The sequence below is a fragment of the Cololabis saira genome, chromosome 19, assembly GCF_033807715.1.
Source record: "Cololabis saira isolate AMF1-May2022 chromosome 19, fColSai1.1, whole genome shotgun sequence".
NCBI lineage: Eukaryota > Metazoa > Chordata > Actinopteri > Beloniformes > Belonidae > Cololabis > Cololabis saira.
Window position 1 is genome coordinate 11,785,579 of NC_084605.1, and position 20,756 is coordinate 11,806,334.

The following is a 20,756-nucleotide window of genomic DNA, read 5'->3' on the forward strand; positions in this document are numbered from 1 at the left end:
TTCTGTTGTGTGTGTCGTGTTGATTCTGTGGTCTCTATTGAGTTGTGATATAATAATACTATATTTCACTTCAGGGAATATGATACAACCATAACAAAAGGTGGGAAAAATCCATATTCTTTATATTACCCTTGTCATTACATGTAAGCACAATATAGTACTCAGACAGACTGTGCTATCCACCTGCTCCTCGGATACCACATGACTGCTGATGTCAGCCAAGCCACAGTCAAAGCAGGGAACCTGTAGACAAAATGGTGTTTGTGCGTCCATCCCATCCAGCAGAGTGAGCAGGAGCAGCTCCAGCCTGAAGTGGCAAAGAGAGAAAAGCCAGAGAAAAAAAATAAACAGCCAATCAAACAGATGGCAATGAATCAACACATTCTTCAGAGTGTGTTTGTATTTTTATTTTTTTCCCTGCATATGTATTTATGAAGTTCAGCAACCCATATGATAAATTAGCCTCTGTATTCACCGGGGTCCTCCCACCCCTTTCTGTCTTCTTCTCTAATCCGCCCACATGTATCGTCTGAGGAAAAAAATAGAGCAGAAGGTGACGCTCCTCAAAAGGAACAGAGAGATGCTCAGAGAGGGAAAGGCAGAGGGATAGGTGTCTACAGGCTGCATCTTCTCCACTCATACATTTGGAGAAGGGGGAGACAGAGGAAGAGCTGAATAGTAGCTACACCCTGCGCCTGGAAGCGTAGAGACACTGTAACAAAGGCTGGCAATTCTTTTTAGCAATAACACAGAGAAGGGAGAGAGAGGGGCTCTGAAATCGAGGAAAATAGAAAAAGGCAAGTTTTGAGGGGGACTTCTGCTTCATTTCATCTGAAAGATTCATCCCCTGCCATCATCAGCATGACCATAAGCTCTAAGTAACATTCGGCAATAACGGTATAAAAAAAAAACGTGATTTCCAGCAACAGACGCGCGCTATCCTATTTTGATTTATTATAATCTGGGGGGGAAAGATCAACCGAATGCCTGCGAGAATCTGGATATACTCTCTGAAATCATAGGAAAGAGCGATCTAACAAAGAAAACTACATTCTGATTGATCTTTAAGCTTGATGTGCGTGTTTCTGCACGCACCCGAAACGAACCTGAACCTAAAGCAAGTGAGTATTAACCGTGTCTGTGTTTATGTCTGTATTTTGGTGGCTTTATTCTGCGTTTACTCGCCTGATAAAAGAGGATTTTACTGGCCAGGGAGGGGAAAAAATGACTAAAAAAGAAAAATAAATAAATTACAGCGACTAGGCTGCATTCAACAAGTATCATTTTTGTCCACAATGGCTGCACACATTTCTGCAATCGGTATTTTGACCAATATCTGGACAAAGCGAACATGTGAAGGCTGTTTGAAATTGGACTCATAAACATTGATTGAAAAAAAAAAAGAAAGATTATTATTATCTAGTGTAACACAAAGAGAGATGTGTTTTTGATTGCCCTTTTTACTGATTGTACTACTCAATGACATCCAAATTTCATCCTTTAAGCCCTTAACATCCGTCATTGCACAATTTGTGGGTGTTCCCCCATCTTCACCACTAGATCAGAGCAGTTTCATACCTCTAAGAGGAATGTGTGTGTGCATTTCTCTGCATCATTTCGTGCCTGTCTGCATGACTTTCAGTGTGTGTTCGTCTGTGATTTTGTCTCCCTCTTTTTTTTCATCTCTTTTGCTTTTCTTGCATGCACCTTTGGTGTGTGTGTGTGTGTATGTGTGTGTGTGTGGGCACGTGTTTATGCATGCTCTGGCATCCTGGCAGTGTTGGGCAGGTGTCAGGGCCTGAAATAGAGGTTTAATATAGGAGGGTGAGGAAGGGGGCTGGCACACAAACAGCACAAAGACAAAAAAAGAGAGGAGTGAGAGTGAGAAAGAGATTCGGTGGTTGGGGGGTGTGTAGGGCTGAAGTGGAACCACAAAAAGGACATTGTGTTTCTGAGATCTCATCCAGGAAGTCTGTGAAAGCCATAAGATGGTTGTGGCGGGGTTGAATGCCTTGACGTGGCCTTTTTCTCACGCACAACCTCTGTACAGTGCCCAGTGCCTCAGCCAAACACTAAAGCGTTTGTCACTGATTTGACAATACTTCTTTTGCCTTCAGCTTCCAGAATGTGGGTCCCCCTCAATTTTGTCCTCTTCTTGTAATGTATCTGACTCTTGATCCTCCATTTGCAATTCCCCACCACCCCTCTCTACAGCCCGCCGTATAAATCTACAGCTGGTGCTATTTTTAGATAGAGGGTAACCCAGAAAACACCCCCTTCGATTTTCGCGAAAAAAGAAAAGCGAGACGGTACACGACGGTGGCGTGCTCTCTGTGATTGGTAGAGTAGTAGAGTTTTGATGGGGCTCTGAAAAGGAGGGCGCCACTGTTTAAGCAATGGGAGGGATAAATCTATTCTGAGGCTGTGATTGAATTATGCATCTGTGGTGTCCTGTGTTTATGACTGCTCTTACCCCTGTGGCTGTGATGGTTCTCTCCTATTTCCGTATTTCAGTCCTAAAACTTCCCCCTCCATCCTAACTTACTACAAGATTGGGCTAATTCAGCCTTTTTTTTATCCCCTCTCATCCTTGACCTTGAGGCTCTCGTCAAAATCCTCTGCTTCTTTCAGTTTCGTTCACGCTTTCACAGCCGTTTAGCAACTAATCTGAGTCCCCCTCCTTGGGATCTCATTGTTGGCCAGGTCACAGGTCAGGAATTAGTTTAATAATACTTGTTCCCTCTTGCCATTTCTATGTCTGGCCCCATGTACCGCTTCACTGCACTTCTGGATCACAACGGCGCTAATCAGGCAAGAAGAGCAGTTTCATTAATAAGCAGCAGAGGTGTAAATGACTAGGATATACTCTGGAGGTTTGGGGTTTAACGCTAACTACTCTAAGTCCATGTTCCTCAAGAACCCAATTTTGAAGCTTGTATTCCTAAAGATTTAGCTCAGATTTTTCCACATCCAAAAACAGATTTCTTTTCCATCATGACACACTATACTGACCCCTTTTTCCCTGCATGCTGTGGTGTTTTTAATACTGTGACCTCTTCAAGGGAGCTGTAGCACTCCTTACTTGTGTTGCAGTGATTTCTCATGTATGTTTCATATCTGTTAAAAAAAACTCGGCTATCGAAAAAGATGCCGGTCATTGGCACTGGCTGAGCCCTCACAGCTTCACACAGGCGTCGGTGCTGCTGGTCTATGCCTGAAAATGGCTTTATGTATAAATAAAACCTCGTGAGCTAAAAATGAGAAAACTAGGAGTGTGGGATCCCCTCCCCATCTTAGGAAAGAAAATGCTGTGGGGATCATGACAAGAGAGCAGCAGTTGCAGGGATGACAGTTGCCTCAGGGATGACAAAAGCAATATGCAGAAGGAACAAGACCACTTTGGGCGAGTTGTGGCTGCAGTGTGTGTGGATTGGTCAGACCCTGAAGAGCTGCACGCTGGTGTTGCTAAGTAGAGGAGCTGCCTTTGGTAGATTAGCCATTTCCTCATCCCTTCCTTAATTGATTGGCTTTTTAAACCATGTTGTGGGATTTAGTCACTGGTGAGTTGTTGGTTGTTTTTTTTTTAGATTAGAAAAGATTTATTTTTCCCATCTCATCTGTCTCCATTAGCTGGGTCTTTGTTTTTTATTTGCATATGCGATCGTTTTATGTTTTTATCTCGATCCATTCATGTAGTTCCAGTCATTTTCAATCTCATTCACCGCCTTCATGATCTATAATCCCAATACCCCTATGTACACACACTTAAGTGGTTTCTCCTCTCCTGGCAAAACAGCCTAACACCATGAGGTGCAGAGAGAGCGGAGGGGAGGGGGAGTGAGCTACGTTGAGGTGTGACACTGCACTAAAAGGGGAGGTGACCACAGTGCTTTCACCGTGCTGCAGTGCTCTGCTTTCTCCTGCTGGGGTCTCCTCAACACTGGGGAGTGTGATGGAGAGGAGAGGAGGTGGGGTACCGACGAGGGACTAGAGGAGTGAGCAAAGGAGGGAGGGGGGAGCGTATGGATGGAAACAGCGTGAAGCCTTGTGGTTACATCCTTTGATGAGTTAGCGGGTGGGAGAAGAAAAGAAATGTCTGTGCACCAGAAGCACATATGTAATATGTGCACAAACACACATTGCACTATTGCCTGCAAAGCCCATCTTTTCTCCCAGCAGTACATTTAATATTCAGCTCACGTGGATCTGTTTTATCTCCCTGCACTTGTTCTCTTGTCTCTTTCTAACACACTTTGCTGTGTCCATACCTCTTATTGGAGGACATTTTTCTAATCAAGCCCTCTCTGCCTTCACATCCATTCAGGTGCTGTCCTGAGCCACAGCAAGGCCTTTTTCTGTCTCTCTCTTCCACTTCCTTTCATTTCCTACTCTTCCCTCACCCCCCTCTTCTCATGTCTCTATCTCTCCCTCTGTGATTGGTAAAGGTTTTTGCTTTTCCTGCCAAATGCTGCTTCTGTTCCGCATACTCAGCGCTCCTCCAAATTCCTCCTTTTCCTTCTCTTGTGTGCGCTTTCCTCCCCTCCCCCCCCCGGTTACTGCTGCCGGTACCTCACAGTTAGTGCATCCCATAATCTTGTGCTCCCTCCCTCCTTTTGCTGCAGTGTTTCTGCTAATATATATTAGCGTCAGTGTGGTGCATGGGCTGTGTGCAAGCTCTTTTCTTCCCCTAGCCCCATTTTCTGTATCCATCAGTCCACTGCATGTGATCACCTGCTTTTTAAGATTTTTTTCCCCGTTTGTTTTAAGATAATTTAGGCTTTGCAGCCGGTTCTTTGTACCCAGGTGAGCATATGGGTACATGCCCCCCCCCCCCCCTTCACTTCATCCAACCTTCTCTCCTTTCTTTCCCCGGTGAATGTGTGCAGTGGTGAGGCAGTAGTATCAGGGTTGGCGCAGGACATGGTGGCCAAGGCAGGAAATGCTGCAGGAGGGAAGAAGCGGTGTTGCTAGAGGCGGGATTGTTCCTCCTCTCCCCCATGCACCTTCCTCTTCTTTGTTTCTAACTCTGTTCCTGTCCTTTTCCCTAATTGCATTCTTGTTTGTCTTCACAGTCACCTCTGTAAAATCTTCTCTGGTTCTCAGTTTCCTTCCTCCATTTTACAGAAGCTCAACCTTCTGTAGCCTCAGTCCATTTTTTTTGTTTTGTTTTTTTGGCTGCTGTAAGTAGTTCAGGTGCTTGAAATGCGGCAAGAAAGTATTTTCATGCAGCAATGACACAATCAATCTCATCTCAACAGCTAATAGTTTAGATAATTCTAATTAAAGGTGAAGAAAACAGAGCTGCACTCTCCATTAATTACACTCCAGTTCTGATTTTAAAATCAATAAACTCATCATGCAAGACGATGACGTTCAAGTCAGAGTGCAAGGATACAAAATAAAATAAAAAAAAATGTCAAAAAAACTTTTTTTAAGGACAAATCACTGACAAAATTTAGTTAATGTGAGCACTTTCTTAAAAGTTTCTTTTCCTAAAGAGGGAGCTTGTCCTGCAAGAGCGCTGTCTATGGTCCTGAAATGTGATCCATCCACAGCACATGCACTCCCTGCTGGAAAGCAGCACAGGACAAAGTTGACTGTAGATTAACCCTTTTTTTTTATTTATAACATTCTTTTAAATGTATCTTTGCACCACAGTATCCTGTATATTTGTACATATCTTTTGCAAATGATTTATTTAGTTTTAAAGTTTGACGTTTCTGAATAAATATAGCACTTTTTCATGAAGATGCTGCACAACTCTCAAACTTCCAGTACAGTTTTTTTTTCTGTCAAGCAAACAGATTCTCCTGCACCAAAATGCTGTGAAAACTTTGTATAGCTGAAGAAAAAAAGTCAGAATTTCACAGTTAAGTTTCTCCACTCTTCTTATTTGTTCACTTAAAATGTATCAATTGTAATTTTAGGCTCCTATACACAGTTTTTGCTTCGATTACTAACCCATGCACTCTTGGTTTTAGCAGATCTTACCTGTGTGTTGCCAAATCTTTTTTCAGCCAGGATTTAAAAAAAGGAAAGAATGATGAATTTTAGACCAAAAATCTGCAAAATGAAAAGTAACATACACAGCAAACTTCCCAGAACAAAAAGTTGTTTCTTCAGATAAAAAGTACAAGTGAAATGATCAAAACAACAAAGTAAAAAGACTTCAATATTTTAGATGATGTGAAGGAAAATAAATTAAAGAGTTGACCCGAAGTAAAGGCAGCTTACTTTTAAGAGAAAGGGATGAGTGAGGGAGAAGAAGGGTGAAACAGAAGTGGAATGGAAAAGAGTGAATTAGAGTGAGATGCACTGAGGGCAGGGAAAAATGGGGACGGAGGAAGCAGATGCGATGAGAAAGATGGAGGGAAACACTGGAGAAGAATAGGACTGTTAAGAGAGAAAGAAGAGGTGAAGCGTTGATTCCCCTTCTTCACTGAAATGTGACTCCTTTATGCGGAATATGAGAGCGAGAGAGGAAGAGAAAGGAGAAGTAGTGGGAGGGAGTGAGGGAGGGAGGTAGAGGGGGCAGCAAGAGCTCACAGGAGAGGAGGGGGAGGAGGATAGAAGAGTGGTGCATTTCTTTGAATAGAGAAAAAGGTTAACAACATAAATACGGTGAGTGTATGGACTCTTTCTTGCTGTCCTTTCTGAAGCATCGCGAGCCCCTCCGGATGACAACGTAGCCCACAGGCGAACAATCGGAACCTCGCTGAGAGAACGGAGAGCAAATAACTCTGGCTTTTTACTGCAGCAAAATTCATTCACTTTTATAGTGCACTCTGCGTTTTTGATGCTCTTCCACCTCCCCTTCCTTCTATTATAGACAAGAGACAACATTATAGAAGCTGCTCAATGTAAATGCACCGTAGTGATGGTGCAGTGTTCATTTTCTGCCCTAACCTGCCCCTTTTTCTCCCTTTTTTCTCCCCCGTCTTAAGGCCCATATCTGAACCCTCATCAAATATTCTCTCCTGTTCGACCCTCCCATCAAACACACACACACACACACACACACACACACACACACACACACACACACACACACACACACACACACACACACACACACACACACACACACACACACACACACTTCTCACCTTTCTCTCTTCCTCTTTAAGCCTTCATTAACACACACACAGTGCATGGGAAAAGTGGCGGAGAGAGCACTGACATAATTGTGCATCGCATGGATCTCGGTGCGGTCGGAGGGGGCTGCAGCAGTGTGTGTAGCACACACATAGGCTGATTGAGGAGATCTAACATTAGTACGGACACCGCACTCTCAGGAGGCAATTCACACTCTCAGACACACAGACATACACTGCTCTGCACCACCACGTCAGACAGTTACTCTCAAAGGAGGCAAAAAGGAAATGGATCCCCAGTTTTCCTCTATTTTCCACACCTTATCATACTCGTTCCCACTAATCGTAGGTGCCAAGGCAAGAAGGAAAGCAGGTTTTTTTTTAAAGGTGAATGGAGGGTGATATTGATAGGGGAGACTGTTGAATGAGAGCTTGCCATGACAGTTGGAGAACCAGCTTGGGGAGGGGCGGGGGCGGCGGTGGCTGTGGGACCCCAATCACATCCTTTCACATCTTGTCATTGCTGTGGTGTCAACAGTCAGCCTGTGGACGCTGACTCATGAACGTGGTCAAAGCCGCCTGTTTGTCTACATTGCACTGACATGTTTTTTGCTCCAGGAGTTGAAAACTACTTTGGTACCCATCACTTTCATCCCAGCCCTCCCTTATCCCTCTCTGCACCCCCCACAAGGTCGTTTTGTGCCCTTCCATCCTCTGATTAATAAGTCACTAATTGCATCTCAGCTGGAACTGGCGTGTGACTCTTTAATTTATATTGCAATGTTGATAAAGACACATTTATTTCTCCCTTTTGCTAAATTTTCTGCCCTTTTTTTGTCTCCCCGCAGACTCCTCAGACTCCTCCTCCCTCCTCCTCCTCCTCCCCTCGGTTTCTCTCATCCTCTCCCCCCCCCCCCCACCCCCGGTCCTCCTATGCTCAGTTCGGTGTGTGTATCCTCTTTCAAAGGGCGCAAGGGTGGGAACAAGTCGTCCAACAAAGCATGTTACAGCGCAGACATGACTTGTCCGTCGGAAAGCGAGAAAATCGTGATAAACTGCGGGGGGGTGCGGCATGAGACCTACCGGAGCACCCTGAAAACGCTGCCCGGCACCCGCTTGTCCTGGCTCACCGAGCCGGACGCGTTCAGCAACTTCGACTACGACCCCAAATTAGACGAGTTCTTCTTCGACCGACACCCGTCCGTGTTCTCCTTCATCCTCAACTACTACCGCACCGGCAAGTTGCACTGTCCCAACGACGTGTGCGGGCCGCTGTTCGAGGAGGAGCTGGCGTTCTGGGGCATCGACGAGACGGACGTGGAGGCGTGCTGCTGGATGAACTACCGGCAGCACCGGGACGCGGAGGAGGCGCTGGACAGCTTCGAGAACCCGGAGCCGGACGCGCCGGACGACGACCCGGCTCTGGGCGGCGCGGACGGGGACTTGAAAAGACTTTGCATGCAGGAGGACGCCAGGAGAGCGGGCTTTTGGAAAATCTGGCAGCCCAGAATATGGGCGCTGTTTGAAGACCCGTACTCCTCCAAGTATGCCCGGGTGAGTTTGCGCATGATGAACCCCTCCTTTGGCAGTATTCGAGTTGTAAAAAAAAATAAATCAGGGGGGATGGTGGATTTTATCATATGGGGACAGATAATTTGTGCTGATTACAAATAATATAATATATTACAAATAATAGCAGTGACCAAAACACCTGCAGAAATACTGCAGGAATGACATAGCAGCAGTTAAATGCAGCCTTCTGTAAGCTTTAAATATCCACTGGGCTTACATCAAATACATCAAAACACAACAATAAAAAACAGTTTTCTGAACTTATCAATATGACTCTGTCCTTCACAGGATAAGTAAAATGGATCACTGCAAAAACTCAAAATCTTAACAAGAATATTTGCCTTATTTCTAGTTAAAATGTCTCATTTTAGTAAAAAAAAATCTCATTACACTTAAAACAAGACTCATCGCTGGAAAAAACAAAAATGTTTTCACCTGTTTCAAAGTAGATATTCACTTGAAATAAGTAGAAAAATCTGCCAGTGGAACAAGATTTTTTTTACTTGTAATAAGAAGATAAATCTTGTCCCACTGGCAGATTTTTCTACTTATTTCAAGTGAAAATTTACTTGAAACAGGTGAAAATAGTCAAATAAGTTATTTTTCTGGTGTTATTTTTCTGGTGATGACTCTAAATGTTGAAATAGCAGTAAAACCACATTCATTGATGAAATGACATAAGGGATGGAAAGGGGGGATGGCAGTTTTACTGGGGGGATGATTTGGACCGTTTTTATTTCAGGGGGGATGCCATCCCCCCCTCATCCCCCCTCAACTCGAGTACTGCTCCTTGGAGGGATCAACTTGTTTCTACACTGTTGCATTTCTCAGCCTCATGATGCCACACACACCGCTGCTTGAATCATCATGACAAGTTAAAAAAAAACACTTTTGTTTGTATAATAATCTTCATTTATGTTCATTTATACATTAACTTGTGGACTGATGTTCATTAATAAGTGCAGACAGTACTCAAGTTGAGGGGGGATGAGGGGGGATCATGGCATCCCCCCTGAAATAAAAACAGTCCAAATCATCCCCCCTGTAAAACTGCCATCCCCCCTTTCCATCCCTTATGTCATTTCATCAATGAATGTGGTTTTACTGCTATGTCAACATTTAGAGTCATCACCAGAAAAATAACACTAGAAAAATGTGACAATTTTCACCTGTTTAAGGTAAATTTTCACTTGAAATAAGTAGGAAAATCTGCCAAAATCTGTTAAAATTTCAAGTGTAAATCTACTTGAAACAGGTGAAAATTGTTTATTTTTCCAGTGATGAGTCTTGTTTTAAGTGTAACGAGATTCTTTTCTACTAAAATGAGACATTTTAGGCATTTTAGGCATATTGATAAGTTCAGAAAACGTTTTTATTGTTGTGTTTTGATGTATTTGATGTAAGCCCAGTGGATATTTAAAGCTTACAGAAGGCTGCATTTAACTGCTGCTATGTCATTCCTGCAGTATTTCTGCAGGTGTTTTGGTCAGTGCTATTATTTTGAATATATTATATTATTTGTAATCAGCACAAATTATCTGTCCCCATATGATAAAATCCACCACCCCCCCTGATTGTTTTTTACAACTCGAGTACTGAGTGCAGATCACTGACTGCTGGTATGTGGGCTAATCTCTGACAGTAATGCTTGTATTAAATGGCGGTAGCCTAAATTGACTAACTTATAATGAATAATTGATGCTGATAGCTTTGGAAAAATGGAAAATGGTATGCCAGCCAGATTGGTCGCTAACAACTAGTCTATGTTATCCATCAACCAACAGATCACCTCTGTGTCATATATATGATGTTTTTTTATTGCCACCATCATTCCCATGGTTGCATTCCCACCTGTCTCCTGTGTCGCTGTATCCAACGCCCTCATTGGACATCGCTGCAGCCTGCTGTACTCCAGCACATAGAAGAAGCTTCTTGGAGTTGTCTTTATAGAAATGCATGCTCCACTTTCTCCACATTTGCCATTCAGTCTCCTTTTTTTTGTCCCGTTCTCCTTTCCCAGCTGAATGCTGCTTACCTGTTTTGCATAACTTACTACTGTGTTAGGATAACCTTCATACAATCACTTCAGTATTTACCTCAAAAAAGCATCTTAGTGGCATTTGATCATACAGGTGAAGGTGTAACAAGTACCCCTGACTATGTTTTTGATCTGTGCTGGCCTTGTGTTTCTTTTTACCCCCCAGACCTTGCAATTACAGACTAATCCAGTTGGTTGATCATAGTTACTTTGATTTGTATTGTTGTTGTTATTTGTTACTTTTTAATCCTGTTAGTTTGACGATCCCCTTCCTAGATAGCATCTTTGCTCTCAAGAGTGTGTGATGCTTCATGAATACTGTGCTATGCAAATTGAGACAACCAAAAAAATGCCTGCAGTGGCCAGGCATGGTGCCATCATGGTGAAAATAAGTGAATTATGGATATAAAACCAAATGTTGTACCACTGCATAGTCAGCAAATACATATAAATAATAATAACTGTGCACAAAGGCTCCTAGAATCTGTTCTTAAACACGGACATACGTCCATACTTCATTAGGCTATCTACATACCTGGATTCAGTTCCTTAGGGGTGGAGGAAAGTGTTGAGCTGTTACGGACACATAGTCTAGGTTAAGACACCCAATCTCCCTGTATGGACTTGGGATCACATATAAAGTGCTTCTGTAACAGTCACTCCCATCCCAGTTGGATTGCTCACTACTTGAGCCCCCTTGAACCGTCCTTTGTGCAGCAAAACATGATTCATTTGTTTGAAGATGGTTGTTCTAACACTGCATATAGGATAGAGATCATTTAATTGTTTAGCTATTCAGATCATCCTTGGTTCCAACTGTATTTTCAATATGGCTGCACCTTCAGCCAAGGCTAACCTGCTGCATGACTGACAGAATAATCTGTATTATGCAAAGTATGGTTAATACACCAGATCCCCTCTTGAATTATATAAAACCCAACCTGCACTGCTTGTGGTAACTGGAAAAAGTGGGGTTTGTGATACTATATTGGGGTTATGGGGAGTGCAGAGCAGGTAGGTGGAATTCATTTCAGACGCTGCACAGCACTGGCTCGATTTGTGGGTGAATGCAGCCCCATTTTAGTGTGTATGTCTACTATGCCAGTACGATACGTCAAACAGCGATGTGACCCAGATCACTTTTCCCCACCATTGCTCTAAAAGTATCCCATGCAATGAGGCAGAACCTTTGTTTTTTTGTTTTTTTCAATCAGGTTCTGAGCAATGCAAATTAGATGTGAAGCGAAAAAGACAGGGCGATTGAGGAAAAAAAACGAGATGCTAAAATGGAAATACATTGAGGCAGATGAAAGAGGAAGAGGCAGATGAGAGGACATAAAGGGAGGCGAGGGGGTGGGCTGCTGAAATGATTTAAAGGGGGTTTGTTTGCGATATAACGCACCAATAGTCAATAATTTGGTCAGTGTTCGACATGCAGTGGGGGCTTCTTTTTTTTTATTATCACCTTCACCGCTCATGATCGTGCGAGACGCGCTCGTGCATTTTACCGTAGTAGCGCACACATGTACAAAGACACATGCTGGTGTCTGTGCTGGCTTTTCTGCTGCAGTAGACACGGGAGAGAGGAGGGGGAGCGCTAGAGGAAGAGAAAAGGGGTAGAGGGGGCCGGAGCGAGAGGGAAATGGAGAAGGAGAGAGGAATGGAGGGAAAAGGGACTGAAGATGAGCCTAAGAGGAATATGGATTTTTGGGGAAAAGGAAGTCAGAAAAGAGGAAGAGAGCTATTGAGACGAATGGGGACGAGGTGACAACTACTGACAGCAAGACGTTGCATGGTGGGGGTGGGGACTTTTGTCTTAGCATCTTCGATGAAGACATGAGCCATCCAATCTTCTTACCCCCGTCCTCCTGCCTGCCCATTGATTGATATTTTATTGACTATTCTCTCTTTCCGTCTGCTTTTAAAGCCATCTCTTCGACCTTCAACGCCTCTTAACATACAGTACGAGGGGGCTTACAGGTTATTGGGCTCATTCGGCATTGTCGGACACAACTGTTAACTCATTGGCAAAATTTATGGCTGTGTTTGTTTCTGTTTGATGAGGTGTTATACAATACGATTTGCATCTGATTTCCTCATCGATCCAAGCCTGGCTGACATAGATCTTGCAGTAGAGCAAAGATGATGTGCAGATCTTGATCTTGGCTTGTTTATCCCTTTAAACAAGCCCCTTTTCAAGCCCTTTTTCCAACAGTTTTAAAATCAGATCCACTTGAATGACAGTGACTGAACTAAAGATTCACTTACATTGATTATCTGCGCTTAATGTCATGTAGGTGTTTTGTCATTGACCCCGAGGCAGTCTAATTTGATACAAGTACTTGTCATTCAGCAGGTTGCATAAATGATCGGAAACAAAGATAGATGGATATAATATACGACTCTTATGTTTCAGTTTTAGAGTAAAAATAGAAATCTGGATTGAAGGAGTTAAGCTGAATCCATCAAAACACGAGATGCATAGGTTTTCCACACACCATGTTCAGTCTAAAAAGATCCTCTGCAAACCTGCTAAATTCAAACGATGGCTGTCCCTCCTGCTGCCGTCCCTCTGTCCCACAGGTTTAGATCTGTTTTGGGTTCTTCCAGTTTCGCGCCAGAAGGACGCAGTTGTCTTTGTCAGCAGTCTCCTGAGCACCATTTGTAGCTCAGCATGCACAAGATGCCCCTTTGCCCCTTCCAAAATCGGACTCTGTGTGCCCGCATCCAATTCGTTTCTGGGGAACGATGCTGTTTCCAGAACCACCTGTCCCTGAAGGTCACATCTCGCGGTTCAATTGTTTGCTTTTCTTTTCCACTGTGTTTAGCACCGGAGCGCACAATGCCGTCATAAACACAAATGCAACCTGCCAGTATGCCAGACGGCCCCAGCGTAGGTCGTCTCTGGGTAGAAAATTGCAGCACTGGACAGAAAGGAGACAAACATTGTTTTGATCTGTACTGGCATACTAGGGATGGGCGGTATGGACTAAAAATTGTATCACGATCATTTCTGGCATTTATCCCGATAACGATAAAAATTACGATAAAAAAACCTAAACTAACTAAACTACACCAATTAAATTGAATTCATAAAAACCAATTAAATTAGTACACCTGTACTGCAAAACGTATTTCTTTATTTATTTATTTCTTTCTTTCTTTCTTTCTTTCTTTCTTTCTTTCTTTCTTTCTTTCTTTCTTTCTTTCTTTCTTTCTTTCTTTCTTTCTTTCTTTCTTTCTTTCTTTCTTTCTTTCTTTCTTTCTTTCTTTCTTTCTTTCTTTCTTTCTTTCTTTCTTTCTTTCAGGCTAATTTCTTTCTTTCTTCCTTCCTTCCTTCCTCCCTCCTTCCTCCTTCCTTCCTTCCTTCCTTCCTTCCTTCCTTCCTTCCTTCCTTCCTTCCTTCCTTCCTTCCTTCCTTCCTTCCTTCCTTCCTCCCTTCCCTCCTTCCCTCCTTCCTTCCTTCCTTCCTTCCTTCCTTCCTTCCTTCCTTCCTTCCTTCCTTCCTTCCTTCCTTCCTTCCTTCCTTCCTTCCTTCCTTCCTTCCTTCCTTCCTTCCTTCCTCCCTTCCCTCCTTCCTTCCTTCCTTCCTTCCTTCCTTCCTTCCTTCCTTCCTTCCTTCCTTCCTTCCTTCCTTAATTCCTTCCTTCCTTCCTTCCTTCCTTCCTTCCTTCCTTCCTTCCTTCCTTCCTTCCTTCCTTCCTTCCTTCCTTCCTTCCTTCCTCCTTTCCTCCCCTCCCTCCTTCCTTCCTTCCTTCCTTCCTTCCTTCCTTCCTTCCTTCCTTCCTTCCTTCCTTCCTTCCTTCCTTCCTTCCTTCCTTCCTTCCTTCCTTCCTTCCTCCCTCCCTCCCTCCCTCCCTCCCTCCCTCCCTCCCTTCCTTCCTTCCTTCCTTCCTTCCTTCCTTCCTTCCTTCCTTCCTTCCTTCCTTCCTTCCTTCCTTCCTTCCTTCCATCCATAAATCCGGCTTTACACAAAAACGTCATCAACGGGAATTTATCGTTTTTACCGCGAGATGACAAATTCTTACTGCGGGGAATTTTTTGGCGGTTTATCGTGAACGGTAAAATATCGCCCATTCCTATGGCATACAGTGTATTTTTTCTTTATTATTCTTTATTACCATAAAGTTTAGTTCTTGGTGTATAAAGACAAAACACCACTCTAATGCTTCTAGAAGTGAGATGATTTAAAAGGTTGGTAATTCATTTTCAATAAACTAATCTATTGACAGAATAAAAGTTTATAGTTGGCAAGTTCAAATTTAGAATATTATAGTCTTGTAACTGTACAGCACTCAAAGTAAGGCTGGGATATCAGAATAGTCTTTTGTTGGCCTGATGTGGTTTTAATTCTCAATTTCTCGATTTTTGTCAAATCTTTTCATTTATTTTGTGCCAGTGTTTACTGGCCCTACAGCCACACTTCCATTATACCTTCCAACTCCAGTTGGATTTGAATTGGATATTGGTGGATATGACAGCGGGAACCCCCAAAAATTACATAAATCCTTCACTGTGCTTGTTTTTTTTCTTTCTCAAGATTGCAGGCAAATTGGTCTCATTTCAAAAGACAGCAATAAATAACTCTTTTTACTCTACAGACAAATTCACCAGTGATCTGTTCTGAAGCCAAAGCGAAAACTAAATTGAAATTTTACTTTCAGGAACATTTTTATTCAAACTGAAAGGCCTATTTCCTACTTTCATTCTTGTTCTTCTCCCTTTGGGCTGCTTCTGAAAATAGCAATGAAAGAAAAAAAAGGCCTTAATTTCATTTTCTGGCGCCAAATCTGATCCTCCATTACTAGTGAGAAGATGAGATCTGGTGTTGGTATCATCATTCAGTTCATAGTACCTACAAGACACCAAACACTCTTTTGCAGCGAAAAAATGAAAAAGATTCCAAAGTGGTAACTGAAAAGATTATGGTAAATATTGTTCTTTGAGCCGTAAGGGTGTGGAGATTAGTTAACTTGGCTTCCCTGTGCCTGCAGTTGAGTAACATATCATGTTCTGTTTCAATTTCCCCTGACAAGGTTTTGTACCGCAGGCCTTCTCATGTTGTGTTTGTTTCCTCGGAAGTCACCGTTCGTCTATTTGCTGCCTAGTAACTTGAGCCCTGTCTGTTGGTGATATTTAAATGCATAGACGCTCAATGTCTCATAACAAGGACAGGGATAGGATATTTGTGTAAATTAAGCAAGAAACACTTCAAAGGGAATGGAAAGGCATTTCATTTGAGCATCTTGGTGGTTTACAATCACAGTATGTCATTATTCTTAGTTTTTTTTTTTGGGGGGGGGGGGATATTTGTTAAAGTCTAAATATTTTGATGCAAGTTTAATACCGGTATTTCTGTTAACTGAATAGTTTTTTTGGGGGGTATGCTTTCTTGTCAAGCATTAGTGGAGATAACTCATACAACTCTTGAGTCTTTTCACATATATGATGTTACTTTAGCTTAGCATAAAGAATTAGAACAGGGGTCTGTCCGTTTGTAAATGTGACATGTCCATGGCTCCAGTGTCTGGGAAATTTGGTCGGTTGCTTTCTCCCCATTCATAGCCGTTTCCACTGGTACAGAACGTAGAAAACCAATTGCAGTGAGGTGAATAATTATGAGAAGAAGCATGAGTGTTAATATGAATTAAGATGATTAGAAACAGATAAGGGTGGATCCTTTATGAATTATAAAAACAAACCAAACTGCAGTCAGGCTTTATCAGTGGTGCAATCTGCCTTGTATCTGTACAAAAATGTACTGTAAAAACAGTTATTCCACATCTTGCATGGGCTCACAGTATGTTAGTTTTATCTTATCCAGGACTGGTGACTGTACAGAGGCTGCACTAGTTGCCTGGCAACTGCTCCAGGCCAAGAACTAGCGTCTGACACTTAACCCTCTCTTAAACTTCAAATGATTTTTCTTTTTTTCCTTTACACTTTGCTTTTGAATAGATTTAGAAAAAAAATCATAATTTGTTAGGTTTTTGTATTTGCTGACATGTGGATATTGTTGGCTATGAACAGAGACAGGACCCCCTTCCCCCTAAAAAAAAATTTCAAACCACAGCCGTTTTCATCTGACTGCATTACCGATGGAAGCTTTGAGGAACCGGCGTGGATATATATTGCAAAAGTAGCTCCCTCATCACAGCACCGATACCTTTCTTCTTTTAATGTGTAGCCATTTTCCTCCTTCAGCCCAGTCTCAGCTCACTTATCCATGCTGGTCTATGGCTGAATCAGCACTCTGCAGCTCTGTACAGGCGGTCAATTAGCCGGACCTTGTGATAAAGCCTGGACATTATGCTCTTATGCTCTGGAATTAAAATGATTTAGAAGACTGTTGTAAGTGGGGAGCTCACACGGTGCCAGAGCTGATTACAGTAGTGGGATTCTGAATTCTCTAAATGGGGCAAGTCTTGTCAAATCATGTGAGAGAGCAGTGCGTTGTGTACTATAATTATACAAACTGGCAAACACATAAGCACATGTATATAAATATATACATATATATATATAAACAGTGTGCACTGACAGTAGACAATGGTTTTCATTGCATTGCTACATTCAAGGCGTCTACACAGTTAGTTCAATGAAACGCAGTACATGTTCAATTTGATACAAGGTGAGAACATAACTCATTGTCCATATGCTCACCTTTACACTCTGGCCTGTAATCTGTGAGAGTAGCCGCCCATAAACCATTTGACTGAGTGTTTACACTTAAATAACACAAATAAATCACTTCATTTGACATAAATCCACATGTAACCCCACAGATCACTCTCACACATGGGAACTTCATGTGAACCAGGGGCACTGAGCAACAAAACTACGGATACATTTTAATTGAAACAGGATAATGTTTAAAGCAGCACAAAGGAGGTTTTTTTTCACATTGGTACATCAACTTCAGTTTGATTGAATGGACTATTTTCTCTTTTGCGGACAAGTATGTATCCTTTTACAGCACTATGGCACATCAACAATGATGAAACTAGCTCATAGACAGCGACAAAGAGACGTGATTACGGGGACAAAGATGAAAGAGAGTTTGAGCAAGAGACCAAAGGAGTACATACTTAATTTTGCATATTTAAACGACATACCAGTATGTATTGTTCTGTGGTTTGGACCACTAAATATCAGTTACCATTAAAGATTATATATACCTTTAGAGTACATGTATTTAAACAGTTTTTATTTTTTCACATTTCTAAAATGTAACAAAAACATACCAATGAGTTAATCCTAACCTTTACCTATCAGTTCAATTCAGACATTTATTGGGCCTCATGGGAAATTTGGTTCACAGCAGTGTTAATGGCAACATAAAAACACAGATGAGAATGCAAGACAATACAAGCAACAGAGGATACCTTGAGCCTAACAAAGAGATATCAATGTTTATTTTTGTTTTTATAAAAAAGAAGTTAATAATACCAACGATAGGTAGATCCAATAATAAATGAATAAACAACCAGCTAATTTAGTGCTACAGTGCCACTCAAACACAAAGGAAATAATGTTCACCATCTTCAGTTACTGGGTTCTTTGTATTTGGAAAATTAACAGCAAATCAGGAGTTTGATTTGATTCCAGTAAAATACTCAAAAGAAATAAAGGCAGGAAAGTTCTAATAAAATACAACTAACACATTTATGAATGTTTCACAATTAGCACATTAAGGGCCCGATTTACTAAGATCCTAAATAAAGAGTACTAAATTGCGTGTGCACTGAAAAAGTTTGCGCGTGCTGTTGTTGTGTGTTTTGCGGGTGATCAACTAAGATTGCGTGTGCAATTGATAACAGGTGCAAACAGCAGTATTTAAATGAGGTGTTGCGCGTCTTACGGTTTGCGGCGCAAACTTTGCGCCATGGAGAGTCTGGATGGAAAGCAGGATATAGTCGCAAGCGCAAAATGAAATTTGACGAGTTGGAGTTAGAGATATTAGTGGAAGAGGCAAATTGTTGTGCCGTATTCAGCACCCCTGCCCTGAAAAGCACCCCCTCGTATATTCAATGATAAGTAGACCAAGAAAAAAAACAACACACTGACACTTCAATATATTTATATATACACACTCACACAAACACATACTTAGGAGTTTATATTATATATATTTACAAATATTATGGAAGACAACACAGTAAGCAGGCTATTAGTTAATGACATCAATAACCATTTACCCGATTTTTGTTATCTGTGACTGTGATTGTGGGAAAGTATGACTATTGTGGAATCCATGAGCGCATTTAAACATGAATCATTAACACAAAACTGGACGCTAAACAGAACGTGACACGGAATGAGAATATAATTTTTGTCAGACGAGGGGGTTCTTTTCACGGCAGGGGTGTTGAATACTGCACAACACCGGGGTATGACAACTGCAGACCTGCGCACAATAAGAAACACTTTTTTCTCCATGAAAACACGTGATTTATTTATTATCATAAATAAAAAAAATTAAGGTGCCTGCTGTGGCAACCTTTTGCTGAATAATACTCGATTTAACATTCAAATAAAATATTTCTCCTTTTGCATGTGGAGATTAGCACCTTCCTTTCGAACGTATTAAATACAGACGCAATCACAATCCACGCAAAAACTTTCAGGCTTGGTAAATCTCATTGCGGGTGGTAAATGGAGATATTTGCATTTTCCCCTCCCAGTATTTAACGATTTCTGGCGGGTACTCCCCATATTGATTATTCATCAGGGCAAAAGTACTAAATGAATAGCGTGTGCTATTTTGCTCATTTGAGAGGCGCAGTCCTCTTTGCACGCTGTTAGTAGATCAGCTGACTTGGTTTGCGGGTGCTGTCAAGTTTGCACACGTTTTTACGCACGCAAACCTTTAGTAAATCAGGCCCTAAGTGTTGACAGATGAGGGCGTGATGATTGGTTATAAAAGCAACATCCTCCAAAGTCTTAGTATTTTCAAGTGAGATGTGGTCATGGCATGCCAGTTTGTGCCAAATTCTGTCAGAGAAACCTCAGTCGGTAGAAAAATGAAAAACTCTCAAAGACAAAAGTTTAAATAAATTCAGTCTTTCAACAGCTGCAGTGTATAATACTGTTAAGATTCAAAGAGGTTTGAAAAACTGGAAAGGCCAATAACCCATTCCTGGATGTGGTGACCCCTGCCTTTCACCTGAAATGAGCTGGGATAGACTCCAGCATACCCCCGTGACCCTGTACAGGATTAAGTGGTTATAGAAAATGGATGGATGGATGGATGGATGTGAGTGACATTCCTACTGCATGAGTAGTATTATCAGTTTGGCTGCTTGGGCTTGGAAAAACCTCAGAGAACCATTGTTACTCAACACAGTCCGCCACTGCGTCCAGAAATGTTATCTGAACCCCCATCGAGCAAAGAAGAAACCACACGGCAGCCATGTTTTCAAGACCCAAGCTCATATCAGATGGACAGAAAGACGGTGGACACTTGAATCACTGATTCAACTTACCATTGAGAAGAACAGATGTTGGGTTCTGTCTTCCAGAGATGAGAAAGACCATCAAGTCTTTTATTTTTCACAACTGTTTGAGTGTGTTGTTGGTGTCCAGTTTGATTATTTCCATTCAGTATTTTCTAAATACAGTGAAGTTGGTGGGTCAAAAAACACTATGAATAATTTATTTTGTACCTTTCTGTTAAAGGAAGGTTCCAACGAGAACTTTAGAAAACTCTCCAGACTTCTCTACACACTGCCTTTGCATATCCAAAGAATTGTGTCTATGCATCTTCATAGCTGGATTTATGTTGTAACTCATCCGAAAAACAACATTCTGAACTCACTCAGCATTTGGTATGATTCAAAAATGGTGATGCTGAACAAGAGCAGTGTGCAGGTTTTTCCCTTCATTAGATGTCTGTTGGTTCAAAATAATTTCTCATCGTTACCGTTTCCTAATCCCCAAACTGACGTATCCAAATTGCTCACACTTATGATAAGGTGTGTAACGGTACACAAAAATCTCGGTTCGGTACGTACCTTGGTTTTGATGTCATGGTTCGTTCATTTCGGTACAGT

General features: G+C 41.9%; 1 protein-coding gene across 6 annotated transcripts in view; it reads left to right on the forward strand.

Moving 5' to 3' along the window:
* The first annotated feature begins 575 nt into the window (after positions 1–575).
* The window catches only part of kcnc3b (potassium voltage-gated channel, Shaw-related subfamily, member 3b), a 67,911-nt gene continuing 47,730 nt past the window's right edge, over positions 576–20,756 (forward strand). For all 6 annotated transcript variants that reach the window (XM_061709070.1, XM_061709073.1, XM_061709074.1 and 3 more), the window contains exons 1-2: positions 576–1,121; positions 7,943–8,648. In XM_061709070.1, the coding sequence (XP_061565054.1) occupies positions 8,028–8,648 (621 nt within the window). In that variant the 5' untranslated portion in view covers positions 576–1,121; positions 7,943–8,027. The remainder of the gene's footprint in view (positions 1,122–7,942; positions 8,649–20,756) is intronic.